Source organism: Euwallacea similis, chromosome 31, assembly GCF_039881205.1.
Source record: "Euwallacea similis isolate ESF13 chromosome 31, ESF131.1, whole genome shotgun sequence".
Lineage (NCBI taxonomy): Eukaryota > Metazoa > Arthropoda > Insecta > Coleoptera > Curculionidae > Euwallacea > Euwallacea similis.
The window spans coordinates 1,129,237-1,143,233 of NC_089639.1; the positions used below are offsets into that span (position 1 = coordinate 1,129,237).

Sequence of the window (13,997 nt, forward strand, 5' to 3'; positions counted from 1 at the left end):
GAATGCGAATAATTATCAATCAGAAAATGAACAGGCACCTGACAAATTTATATACAATTTAAATGATAAATATAAAAATGGTAATTTAACCAAAAAACAAGTTGAGGAAATAATTAAAAATTTTAAAACCGAACCACAAATGTGTTTATATGTAACTAAACATCAAATATGCACAACAAAAGGGAGATCAAACATTTTTTAATGTTTTATTCATAGTTCATTTACCTATAAAGAAGTTATTTTAAAAATACATAGTTGATCTTTTTAAAATAAAAATAGTATTAAATCTATGCAAATTTAAACAGCGAGCGCCATCTATGAAAGAAGTTATCAAGGTGCTCTGTTGGGAGCAAACTACCCACTATACACATTTTTGACATTTAACATGTACATATTGTTGTTATTTTTCTTCATTCAAGGTTATGTTATTCTACTAGTGCTCTCCCTATCTTAAAAATTGATAAAATGAAGAAAAAAATTAATCTTAGAAAACATTTTACACGAATCATGGCACGACAATATCGTGTTCTCATAAATTACATGCAGAGAGGCGCATATGAAGCCGATTTGCAAGTAGCGGAAGATAATGAAATAGGTGCTTTCCTCCACATTTCGCCAGGGCCAAATGGGCCTTTTTCAATGTCTCTTCGGATTACAGACATTGATAATGTAATAAACTTAAATATAACAACCATAAGACTGGAACTGGAGCTCTTAGGACAGGAACACCACATCGACATCGAATTTGGAACTGAATTGACCAAAAATGCGTTCCGGAGGCTCATCAGAGCTGATAGGTAAAATATGAACTATAATTATAATATAACAGTTGTTAACAAAATGGCAACTATAATCCTATAATACAACAACTAACATTCTGTAAGTCCTTATAAAAAACTTATTTTTGATAAAGATGCAGAATGTCATATCTATAGCTTGTCACTTTTTTTTGTTCCAGTCTTCTATAAGATATAGATCAAGATGAGCCCTTATTATTTCTGAGCCAAACTGTATTCTTTTTTATATTCTTGCAGTGATGACGATTCAGGAAGGTCCTCGGATACACCAAGTCCAAACCTACCAGTTTAATTGAATATGTACACAGGATATTTTAAATTCGACTCTTACTATTGAGATCTCGGAAACTAGAAGAGATATGAAGAAGATTAAATGGGGGCAAAGTTGCATAATCTAGCCCTTGGCCGAATACCATTTTCAAAATTTTAATTTTTCGAGTGCCGGATATCTTCGGAAGGAATGAGAAAATTAAAATTTTGAAAATAGTATTCAATCAAGCTCTAGATTGCGCAACTTTGCCCCCATTCAAACTTCTTCGTATATCCTCTAGTTTCCAAGATCGCAACAGTAAGGGTCGAATTTGAAATATCCTATATAGTACAGGACCTGGCATAAGTCAGTTAACGATCTCTGAAAACTACGCTTGCACTCGGTGTCATATCTGTATTCAGGAAGATGTGATGCAGTTTGAACATAAAATGTAACATTTAAGCAGTCATTACTTTTTGTATCTAAATAAATTAACAAATCAATAAACAGTGTTTCTGTATGCTCTTCTTTTCTTTTTCCTCTGTATGCAAATCGGTTAAACGACTTTTGCCAGGGGCTATGAACTTAAAGTATTTATGATACAATAAAAAATGTGTTAAATAAATAAAATATTTTTTAAAAAGGAGAGATGCTCCTAAAAGTCTTCCTCCCACTCGTCATATGTTGTGCAAAGTAACTTTTTTGGGGAAAAAAAAAATTTCGGGATAAATTTCTTTAATTTTTCCCAGGTAGGTACTTGGGGGTTTAAGAAGGTTTTTGATGCCTTTGCTTAAAAGTTTTTCCAATGGTTTAAGTGGGGCAAAAAGATTAGTGCGGTGATTGAGGGCTAGGCAGGTATCTGGGGATTTAGAAAATTTGAGTTGGTAATAGGTGCCAAATGTGGTATTTTGGGGTGTGGAGTATAATAGCCCACCTAGTAATAGCATCAAATAGAGAATATAATTCTCTATCAAACTGTATCAGCGTTGCCTGTACCTATTCCAAACCACTTTCGAAATAATTAAATTTTATGTGAAACTAGTAGTACATATTCATTGTGGTAAATGTTTACTCTTCACGTAGGTGATGATGGAAAACTAAATAATAAAAAGATAAGTAAAATAAAAATAAAACTTTGAATACAAAATAGAAGAATACGCAAACGCTCAATTTGTTTTAAATTCATGGATAATGTTACAAAATTTTGGAGAGAACTTGCCGTGTATTTAATGAACGACATCCCCATTTGCGGCCAATGAACAAAACAAAATTGAAGCGAATTCAAACTAACTTAATGCAACTAAATAACTGTCGAATAAAGAACTAAATAATAATAAGAATAACAAATACGATTGATAAACTAATTATTATAACTAAATTACAATAATTTTCGAAACAAAGGTATTATAACAAATGTTTAATATGTTGACCGTCCATCTAAAGGCACAATTCAATTCTTTGGACCTCTATTGCAGGTTGTCGGATTTGGTTATTGTCCAATTTGTCAAATGTTGTCCGCATCTTGTCGAGCAAATCTTCGCTAGTATTCACTGAAGAAGAATAAGCTTTGCTTTTAATATAGTCTCATACGAAAAAATCTAATATAAATAATATAATAATATCTTAAAAACGATAAGAGCTGAGAATATTATACAAAAAATGAGTCTCAAGTGTTACGTAGAATCTAAAAGTAAAATAATATACTGGATGTCTCGTTTGAAATAAGCAAGTTTATAGCTATTTCCGATCAAACCGAAAGAAACAGAAAATTGAAAATATTTTAAAAAAATAGTATACGTCGATGTTAACTTAAATTAACTTAAAAAACAAAAACTTGTAAATTCGTATCACTTTCAGATTCTAGTAAACGTTTAACGAACGGGTTGGGGAATAACCTGTATTGCAATAATAACGAATTAACTTAATTTGGGCTTTTCTTTGTTTAGTCTTCATGAAACATAAAAAAGACGGCATTATCTGTTTTCATATCGCACATCAAACACGCTAACAGTTAAGGAAAATAAGAAAAATAGATCTTGAGCAAGGTATCGTGGCAACTGCAAGTTTTGCATGTAGTCAAACGAAATAGCAAGCACATTTTCTTGTGTACGACAAAACTCTTTGGAAACTTTTAAGGCATCGTAGAATTTCTTCGACCGTGTTTTATGATCTAGAAGCTTTGCCGCGGCAACCCTTTTTGCTGTGTAGTTGAGGGATTTATTTTTTAGTTTAAGTGAAAGAATTCCGAATTCATTACACTTATCCACCTGTGGTCTTCCAAATCTGAGTTTGAAATTTTCTCTGAAGATTTTGTTATAATATTCGTATTTTATTTTCGATGCACGGTGTATTTACAGAAATAGAGAATACATTATTTTAACATTCAGTTCGGCATGCGAGAAGTTCTGTTCGCGAATACTATAATGAGTCCGTTTAGTTGGAAATGAGGAAATATGTTAAATGACTACAACAACTTCTGAAGGATTCAAGGCGTTCACACTTTTTCGTTTTCCTCTCTTGTCTCCCGAATGCGTCCTTCTTGTAACAGGCTTCGGATTCGTTTAACACATACATGTGAGCACAATATGTAATACCATACAAACCAACGAAAGCATCCCTGCAAACATTTATTTTGAGGTTGCTAACTAGAACTTTATACGAAATCGAATTGAGTTTGTTCTGTGATCATCGTTGTTTAATTTGTTGGCAGTGTATTAAACTTTGTAGGAATATATCCTATTCATTTTCGGTCGGAATTTCATACAGCTCTGAAAATGCAGTGAAAGTCGAATATAACGACGGGGTGGGGATCGAGTAGAGTCATTATATCCGATCGTCGTTGCATCAAAATTTGTTTTTTTTTATGATTAAAGAAACATGGAAAAAACACAAAAATGTGAGTAAAAAATTAAAAACTATAACAGATAAATAATGAAACGTAAATAATTTAATACAACTTCTAATTTATTTATATTTACGTAGTATGTATGGTAAAAACATATTAGTTTACAAGATTACAATTACAGGATGTTCATTCGAATATCCTGTAATTTTTGTTTGCTTTTTTGAACGTATGTTAAAATAAATTAATTAAATTTTTTCTTCATGGAACTTATTTCATTTCGAAGCATTTTGTCGCTGAAATAACTCTATAGCGCAAAACTGTTTAGAGGGCTTTAATCTTACACAGCTGTCTTTTACAGCTTAGAGGGCTTTAAATCTTCACCACCCTCAGAGTCTTCATCACTTTCATCTTGGATTCTTGAATGCAGCACTTCGTTTGTAATTTGCTTGTCAAATAAAGCACCGTTTGTTACAAAGTGAAAATCAACACTTACAAAATCAGTCCATAAGCAGCTAATCTGATAATGTATGGTTTTCTTTTATCATAGCAAGAGAGAGGCACATCATCTTCTCTTTGAAAATCATTATTTATCAGCTAAAGGAAAATCGTCCTTCTCTTCAAATTCGTCAGCTACTGGTGCTAGTTGTGGACATGCATGTCTAAAACAATTCATAATTGTTTGAAATGATATTGTGTGATGATTCCATGCTTTGAAAATAATTGATATTGCATTAAAAAAATTAATAGCACGCTCTTTGTTTCGCTGATTATTTTCAATAATATTTATTGCCTGAAGCTTTCTGAAATGAACTTTCATTGATCTTATGATACCCTGGTCAACCAGCTGCAGGACTGATGTGGTATTTGGTGGGAGATATTGAGCGTTAATGTTCTTTAAAATTGACATTTTTGGGTACACTGGAAAATTGTCTACCAAGAGCAAAATTGTTTTCTTTTCTTTTTCTTTAATCCAGTATTCCAATTTTGGAAAATTTTTATAAACAAGTGTGACGTCATCCATGTTTTTTTATTAGACATGTAGAAGTTATATGGATCATCTTTCTTAGCTGCCTTACGTTTTATGACGTACGTACATAAATGTATTTTATGCTCACACAGCATTTATCTCTTATAAGAGTACGAATCCCAAGGATGCATAGTTAGTTAACAAGTTGCTTTGCTGTAATCATATTATATTAATGTAATAAAGATTTTTAAAAAATCAAAATTGCATTAATAAAAATAAAATTTAGGACACAGGTAAGGACTTAATATTCTTGAAACAGTGAGGGTTTTTTGCTTTTCCAATAACAATCAGCTTACGTTTTTCTGATGTTATTATATTAGTAACAACAAAAAGAGTAACTTTTTTCTCGGACTTTTTTCCACTTGTGCACTGCTCTCTTTTAAGTTTCAGTGTTTTGTTCAGAGTCATTTTGTGGAAAAGTCCTGTTCCATCTGCCTTAAAAATCTTGTAATTCTGGTGATTCTTTCAAATTTCCAGTCACACAGTTTTCAGCCAATTTTCTGTTACTGCAATTAGTACACTAGCAGCTTCACCACTAATTTTTCCATAGATAACGTTATATCTTTGCCGGAAGCATTTAATCCAACTTTCGGAGCAGTTATATTCCGGGCTTTTATTCATTATTTTAGCAAACTTTTCCACTTTTGCCTGCACACTAATTGTGAATCCTTTACTTCTGACCGCGCGTTGTACCTTGCGGGAGGAGATAGAAGTTTCCCCAGCGGAAATGTACGGCACAACTCTGAGACTTCCAGGCGAATTTTTACAGAATGGGGACCTTAATGTCGATCGTTTTTCTTTCGCGCAAACCCTCAAATAAAAGATGCAATCACTACAACCAGTTCCAACCTTCCACCATTTCAATAAAAAAGTCTTCATAATTTCTTAACTAAATACCCCCACATACGTCTTTATTCTAAATGATGCACTTAAGAGACCACGTCAACCTCCGTAAGAAGATCCTTTCCTTATAAAAAACGTGACAAGTTTTTTACAGTTTTTTTTGAAGATACGAAAATGAATATTTCCAAAGATATACTACGTGACAAAAAAAGGTAAAAACCCGTTAAAGATAATTTTATTTTGATAATTTTTTTTTTGTACGTGTTCAGTACCACATACTTATTCAATGATTACATTTTCAGCAAGATCAGAGGAAGAACTTCATTTTTTTTTCAATAGTGTGTTGAGCATCCACGGTTCCTTATACACTCATTGATACGCTTGGGCTCGGATCTAATAAGATTGTCAATGTCTTCTTGAGGTATCTCATTCCAGGCAATCTGAACTTCATGAGTAAGGGCTGTTAAAGTCTGTGGAGGGTGCTGTAAATTCAACAGTTTGCGGCTAATCATGTCCCAGACATGTTCAATAGGAGACAGATCCGGCGATAGAGGTGGCCAGGGTAAACGGTTGATTTGATGTTGATCCATGAACGTTATTGTTTGCCTAGCAACATGAGGTCTAGCATTGTCTTGCTGGAAAATAGCGTTCGGGATAGTTCGAAAATATGGAATCACATATGGCTCCAACACTTCTTGAATATAGCGTTGGGCAGTCATGTTGCCTCTAATGAAAACTAGGGGTGACCTGCTACCATATGCGATAGCACCCCATACCATAACGCCTACAGTACGGTGGACATGACGCTCTCTGTCAAATTGTGGATCTCGCCTTTCACCCCGTCGCCTTCTCACCCTTGCCCGACCGTCGTTCATCCCCAGACAGAAGCGGGATTCACCACTAAAGATCACCTGAGTCCATTCTTGGTCCCACTGAATCCTCTCTCTACACCGTTGTAAGCGGTTAGATCGATGTTCGCGAGTGAGAGGCAGCACCCAATGCGGACGATAGGACAAAAGGCCAAAACTTCGTATTCGGCGATATACTGTACGCATACCAACCCTATTCCCATGTTTTTTAAACCACTGATTTACAATAGCTCGACTGCTGCTAAATCGGTCTCTAAGAGCCAAAAGTCGCAATCGACGATCTTCGCGCTCTGTGGTTCCTCTGAGTCGCCCAGTGCCTCTGGCTCTGTGCCCACGTCTGGTAACACCGCACTATGGTTCCTAAGGATCTGTTAGTTTTTCTAGACACTTCTCTGACGGATCTGTTCAATTCTACGCACTCTAGGCATAATGAGTAAAAATTATGACCGATTGCAACACACTTCACAAAAGTTGCGATGCAAATGTGAACAAAAATGTTTAAACAAAATTTTATTTTTTAAGGAACGACTCATGGAAACTAAAAAAAATTAACAGATAAACTTGAAATTTTGATCATTTCTTTCTTTTTTTAAGATAAGTCAACATGCAAAAAATTATCAAAATAAAATGTTTTTTAATGGATGTTTACCTTTCTTTGTCACGTAGTATAGATTGAAGCCAGCATTCTTAATACTTCCGGTCCCAACATTACTTAATCAATCGCATGCTTTTATCGAACAATCAAAAAGCCCAGTGCACCGTAAAAAACTATGCGTTTTGCTGATCTCTAAATTTGGAAAATTTTTTTACGTTCAAGTACCTGTTTATAACTTTTACTTCGTAGTTTAGTTCATTAAGATTTTGTTATATCAACTTGTACATCTTAATTGCTTTTAACGTTGATCCTTACCTTTTCCTATTATTCAATTGTCAATATGAATACTACGTATCTGGAGGGAGAGTGTTGTGGTGCGTTTAGTGTAGATGAGGTTGTTAAGACTGTAACTAGTCACATCGGACTATTTCCTCAATTAAGATACCCGATGCTACGCCCCTGTATTTGTAATTTCGTTTTAGTTCCCGAATCCTACTAGGTTTTTTTTCTGTAAATTATTTTAGTAATAGTCACGTGCATTCGAGGAATTCTCAGCGTTAGCATCCATCATCCCCAGATGGTGGTTGTTTTATGATTGGGATCTCCAGCAATGTTCTTTGTCGGAGCCATAATGTCCGTCCAATTTAAACGCCGCTCCGCCGGCCTGGCCTACGAAGGCCCAGTCGGCTATTCATCTGGACGTTGCGCGTTAACACGATGAGTAGCCGGGAAGCCAACAATTGCTTCCAAGTTAGGGGTACGTCTATGAGTACCGGCCCTTAGCTCTATTATTTAAGACCCAAAAAATGTAGAAATCTCTCTCTCATCTATCATCTCTCAGTGCAACAACATCACGACCAAGACACTGTGAGATCCTCAGCTACCTCGCGCACCCCTTTCCGACTTGTAACAACCACTCCGGGCGTGAATTATTAAGTTAGTTAAGTGCATTACTTCGTGTATTGTTCAATAGTACAATAAATGAATTGTAAAGTACTCCCGAGTTCATTGTCCGCGAGTTACGAGATCCTGTAAAATATTCACGAGGGTGGTACTCGCGCCAATCGAGGAACGAACCCCCTAACTCGAACAGAGGTGTTGTACTCGTCAGATTGTATTTCAGTACAAGTTACTTATCCTTTTGTTTTAACTGTCGACGGGTGGTTTGTTTTTATGTATAATGTAACCCAGGGTGTTATCACCATAGTGGAGCAAACCACCATTCGTGTTTATTTATATAATTTTTTGAAAATAGTGGTATTGTGTCTGTAATTTTCAATATTTATATAAAATAACAATCCATTTTTATCAATCGAAATTAATTATTCAAATTCATTATATTCTTAAATGCAAATTCAACGTGCAAAGCATTTTGGACACTTCTCTCTCCTTTTTAAACCACTTAAATAATATCTGATCAATATCCCCATGATTCCATAACTTAAGTTTTTTCTTTAGTAACAAATTTTCATTTAACACATTTTTGATATTTTCTCGGTTTTTTCAAATTATTGAAAGAGTCGAATGAGATAAATACAACTCATTTGCAATGGTGTTGCTGCTTTCACCTGCTTCAAGTCTGGAAATTATTATACCTTTCTCCTCAATGGATAAAATTTGTCTTTTTCTTGAAGTAATTTTTTAAAACACATCAAAATTATAATAATGCAAACAAGCTGAATACATACAATGAACACAGCCTTTAATTTATATAGTTCTCGTTCATAATTTAGGAGTTTTCCTGATAATTCCTATTCTTTCTACACTTCTCTATAAAAAAGTTATTTCTTTGAACCGTTTACCCACACAAAAAATTCAGATTTTATGGTTAAAATCAACAAACCCCTTTGTTACAGTTTTAATGGTTTAGCGTCGGTAGAAGAAAAAGAAAGCTCAAACAAATTGATTTTTTGTGTACTCATAGTAATCGCAATATAAAATCTACACTGCCAGCATTCAATTAGGAATTCTGCAAAAAAGACCGAAACTTAAAAAAAAGCGGTGTTTTAATAGCTTTACATGCAAATCGCAGAAAAATCACAACCAGACATAGATATGCCAAATATGTATAATATATCGAACAAAAAATTTCTGGGCTTTGTCTAAAAGTCGCTAAAAGTACTGTCTATTGAATGACTTTTCAAAGAATACCGGTAGTGTCGACTTTATACTACAATTCACTATACATCATACTACTCGTATACTATATCCCCTAGTGTCGTTATACTCGGTTAGCAAACCACCAAAAATGTCATCTTTACGGACGTTAAAAGCGACATCATAATAAACAGACTTCCTTACAACGGAGTAAATGCAAACCCAACCAAACGTTCTATATGCGACTTATCGTTATAATCTATGTCGTTATTTGTGACTTTCACTATACTTTCTTTTTTCGACAGCATGTAGTTTTTCTAAGCATTTTTTTCGACATTGGTAAGTTTTTTGTTCTTCTCCAGAGACTACCACATTTTTGTAGCTTGTGTAAATTTCACCCTTTAAACAAACCTTTTTGACTTTATTTCTCTAATATGATTTATCATTCTTCATTCGTTTCATAATGGCAGTTCTGTCAAGATCATCCGTTGCTCTAAAAAGTCATATTGCGCACGTATTTTAAACATTGCTTTAACTTGTTACCCACATAAAAAAGTAAATAAAAAGCTGAAACGCCCTTTTATATCTTTTGTATATTTATATATATAAAACAACACCACCACTGTATCAGTATGATTCACTCACTACTAATAATAATTTATGCAACACACGCATAAAGTTCTCAAAAATGTCACTTCAAGTTTGTATCGACGAGGCAAATATTAGGTCGTGTAGTATGAAATGAGTAGATTCTCGAAATGCCACATTCAACTGCGAATAACTTCACTCTAAATCTATATTTGGACTTGACTTTTTTATGTGGAAAAGGCACATTCTTCCTCTTTCGATCAGAGTTTAAAGTGTTAAAAATTATTGAAAACTTTTATTTTTATAAACATTTTTGTGCAGCCATGCAAAATAGTGAAATTCGTGTGTTAATGAAATATGAGTTCCACCGTGGATTTGGTAAATTTTGGTAATTTGGTAAGGTGAAAAAGCTGGACAAGTGGGTACCGCATGAGTTGAGCGACATACAGAAAGAACGACGTCTCGAAGCTTGTTCTTTGTTGTGCCGGTATAATAACGATCCATTTTTGAATCGGATTGTTACTTGTGATGAGAAATGGATCCTACAACAATGGACAATACCAGACGTTCATCGCAGTGGTTGGATCAAGATGAACCACCAAAACATTGTGCGAAAAAAAATCTTCATCAAAAGAAGCTTATGGTGTCCGTTTGGTGGTCCAACGCAGGTGTCATCCATCACAGCTTCATGAAACCTGGTGAATCGATTACGGCTGATGTCTACTGCCGACAACTGACCGAAATGATGAGGCAACTGACGGTTAAGCAGCCAAGATTAGACAACGCTTGGCCACACACCGCACAAGTCACCTTGGCCAAGCTACAGGAGTTGGAATTGGAAACTCTTCGTCATCCACCGTATTCACCCGACTTAGCACCCACTGATTACCACTTCTTTCAAAATTTGGATAACTTCTTGGTAGGGAAATCATTCAACTCCGACGAGGCTGTCAAAGCTGCCTTCCAAGAGTTTATCGACTCCCGGCCTGCAGGCTTTTACAGCAGGGGAATCAATGAACTTCCCGTTAAATGGCAGAAGTGTATTGATAATGGTGGTGCATATTTCGATTGGCAATAAAAACATTTCATATGAAAAAAAAATGACTAAAGTTTCAATTCAATTCTACTCATTTCATACTACACGACCTAATAGTATTGCTAACTTACTAGGTTTCTAAGATGTAATATAATAATAATATAATACACTCGAATCAATTTGACTTCTGTGATTCCCCCAGCATGTGGAGTCTGCTTAGTGCGAAACAACTTGAGTCTTGAACTAAGAGTGTTTCTCCACCCAGTCCACAATGTCAAACCAAATAAAATACTTTTAAGATGTTAAATTACGGTTGTTTCTACTCTCAATTGATAGCTCCATATCGTCTAAGCGTTATCCTGTGTCTAACTTAAATATATCAAACAATGGGGGGTGTTTCTGAAATCAGTGATTCAATTAAAAAAATTCGTAACTGCGTTTGACATTTTCTGGCATTGTTACTTATTTCTGATTAAGTTCCCTAAATTTTTACGAACCCTGTATGACAGATAGTACCTAAGAGGTAGTATTGATACAAAAAACGCTTTTTCTATTTTATCAGGAAAACTATGCGGTAAGATTCCAAAATGGGTAATAAGAGGTCGGTGGCATGTTAAATATAACAGTCAATATTTTCTTTAAAAATATAAACTCTTGAAGATTTTGAAACGTTAATGAGTTCAATTTTCGATTTAATATTGATTATACCATTGTGCTTGATCAGATTGGTATCAAAACTTTAAGAAAGCTCTAAACAATGTTAAATATGATAGACATTTATATCGTTATAGTTGGATATACTTCGATAAGTTACCTGTAGAAAACAATAGGTACAAATTAATATAACGCGACAGATAATTGAACAAATCGAAAGTAAATTCTTCATTTTCTTTGCTGTAATGTCTGTTGATTTTCCTTCTGCCACCAACCGTTACAAGAACAATACTTGAACATATTCAGGAAAAGTTTGAACACAATGCGATGACTACTCACAATGGGTAAACGAGGGTTTGCTCTTCACGCTCAAACGATAATAATGAAGTAATAAAACTACGAATATGAGCAAAGTAATAAGTTATATAAATACAAGATAGATGTTCCATTTTTGTTACTTGATGTACACGCTTTGAAACAGAAATGTCTCTAAAATCGGCTACATTAGTGTTTTTTGCTGGACTAGTTAGTGGTGTTGTGTGCGGAAGTGCCTTCGAATCCAACAGTATTACTGACAGGTAAATATAGTATGAAACGCGTCTTCTTACGAGCATATCACCCAATTGAGTCTGTCATTAGAGGACTTGATGCAAGGAACCTACTAACCTCGTTAGCAACGAATCTAATGTCGAGGGGCTATGGCACCACTGGCATGGGCTCTCAAGTGATTTCGTTGAACCTGACAAATTTGTTAATCCTCGTTTTACTGAAGGCCCTTGTTTTTGCCGCAGCCTCATTGGCTGGACACAAGGGCGGAGATGGTGGTAAAGAACTATTACTTAAACGTTTCTTGATGAGCTTACGAACGAATTCTAGAGCATTATTCGCGAAGCGTTGATGGAGATGAAGGGAATAAGTTCTTAACCGATGAGGAAGTACTCATGTTCCTAAGCTATTTAACCGGTAACCTGTTGTTGCATTTATTGCAGACTAACTCGAAATTGAATATGATTTCAGGATCCCCCGGAGATAATGGCTGTCTTCAAAACATTGCCTGCCATCAACCGAAACAGGCGAAAAAATATGTAAATGCCGGCGATGTGCTGCTAAAAGCGTTTAAGATGTTCGGATATCAAGCCGACGACACTTACGATTATATTATTAGAGAGGTAGACCGAGCCGCTAATGTGGGCTTAGCAGGAGGGAAATGTGAAGGCTTTCGATGCGACAATAGTTCAAATACTTAAAGACATTTTAGATTTTGTTACAACTTGTAAATAATTGTGATGTAATTCGAGGTTAAACTTTAGATATTTCAGATAATGTTTAGTAGCAGTATATCCTCTTCAGATCTCCGATATCATGGGTGATACATGGGCTTGAAATTTAATTTTATATACTTGAACGGGTTTCGGTGCCGCAGCACCGCATGTGTCCCTTAACGTGAAGTACCTTACATATCATCCTTGTAATTTTTACGCATTCTCGCTAAGAGTTTCCAGGCTGGATTTCCTACAGTCACTATAATACACTAAATATTCGTACATCATCTAAAATATTGCTATGAGAAATATTTAAGGTAATAAATTAAAATTGGCATATGGAACTTGTGAAGGGGTCCCAATTATCTCCTTTATTGCAAATTGAACATTAAATATAAATTTAGATTTCACGTATAAAAAGAAAATATCATTTCTGACGAGTCACAAAAATATTCGTACATTACAAGGAAATAATATTTATTATGTTTATTATTTTTTTAAATATTTTGTGGAGCCCCCTTTTGCTAAAACAACGCCTTTAAACCGTCTCGGTATTGAATAAATCTTTGCAGTCGTTTCTGATGATATTTGTTACCACTGTTCTTGTAAAACGATTTTAAGAGATTCCCAATTTATAATTTTCTTTCGAACCTCAGGATAGCAGCTTTTTCTATTCAATTCATCCCACAAATGTTCTATGGGATTCAAGTCTGGCGACTGGGATGGATGGTCTAGAAGTTTAAACAGATTAAAGACAATCCACATTTTAACATTATGCGCTGTATGTTTGTGATCGTTGTCCTATTGTAAAATCCAATTTTTCATCACTGGATGGTATATTACCACGCAAAATGTCAATATATTTATATCGGTCCATGTTACCATCAATAAAAGCCAAAGATCTTACCCCAGCCGCCGACATGGCTCCCCAAACCATTACATAGCCACCACCATGTTTAATTGTAGGAGAGAGGTTTTCCGGATTCAATGCTGTGTTCTTTTTACGCCAAACTTTTCCTTTGCCATCTGATCTATATAAATTGAATTTGATTTCATCCGTAAATAAAATTTTTTCCCAAAACTTTCGTCTTTTTCCAGGTACTTGTTTGTGAAATCCAACTGTTTCTGCCGATT

At 34.9% G+C, this 13,997-nt stretch overlaps 2 protein-coding genes across 2 annotated transcripts; both read left to right on the forward strand.

Annotated features, from left to right (window-relative positions):
* The first annotated feature begins 432 nt into the window (after positions 1–432).
* LOC136417921 (uncharacterized) lies at positions 433–1,615 on the forward strand. Its single transcript, XM_066403781.1, has 2 exons — positions 433–797; positions 1,035–1,615. The coding sequence occupies exons 1-2, from the start codon at positions 466–468 to the stop codon at positions 1,087–1,089; spliced, it is 387 nt and encodes a 128-aa protein (XP_066259878.1). The 5' UTR covers positions 433–465; the 3' UTR covers positions 1,090–1,615.
* Positions 1,616–12,073: 10,458 nt separating this feature from the next.
* Positions 12,074–12,881, forward strand: LOC136417946 (uncharacterized). The gene is made up of 4 exons (XM_066403791.1): positions 12,074–12,179; positions 12,241–12,425; positions 12,478–12,564; positions 12,619–12,881. Exons 1-4 carry the CDS (start codon positions 12,085–12,087, stop codon positions 12,846–12,848), a joined length of 597 nt encoding a protein of 198 aa, XP_066259888.1. The 5' UTR covers positions 12,074–12,084; the 3' UTR covers positions 12,849–12,881.
* Positions 12,882–13,997: the final 1,116 nt, after the last annotated feature.

What these genes read in the sequence shown, in the direction of transcription:
- LOC136417921 (XM_066403781.1), top strand. Translation starts at nt 466, where the DNA reads ATGAAGAAAAAAATTAATCTTAGAAAACATTTTACACGAATCATGGCA. An exon ending in AGGCTCATCAGAGCTGATAG is followed by an intron (nt 798 to 1,034) that starts GTAAAATATGAA and finishes ATATTCTTGCAG; the next exon opens with TGATGACGATTCAGGAAGGT.
- LOC136417946 (XM_066403791.1), top strand. Translation starts at nt 12,085, where the DNA reads ATGTCTCTAAAATCGGCTACATTAGTGTTTTTTGCTGGACTAGTTAGT. An exon ending in TCCAACAGTATTACTGACAG is followed by an intron (nt 12,180 to 12,240) that starts GTAAATATAGTA and finishes GTCTGTCATTAG; the next exon opens with AGGACTTGATGCAAGGAACC. An exon ending in ACACAAGGGCGGAGATGGTG is followed by an intron (nt 12,426 to 12,477) that starts GTAAAGAACTAT and finishes AACGAATTCTAG; the next exon opens with AGCATTATTCGCGAAGCGTT.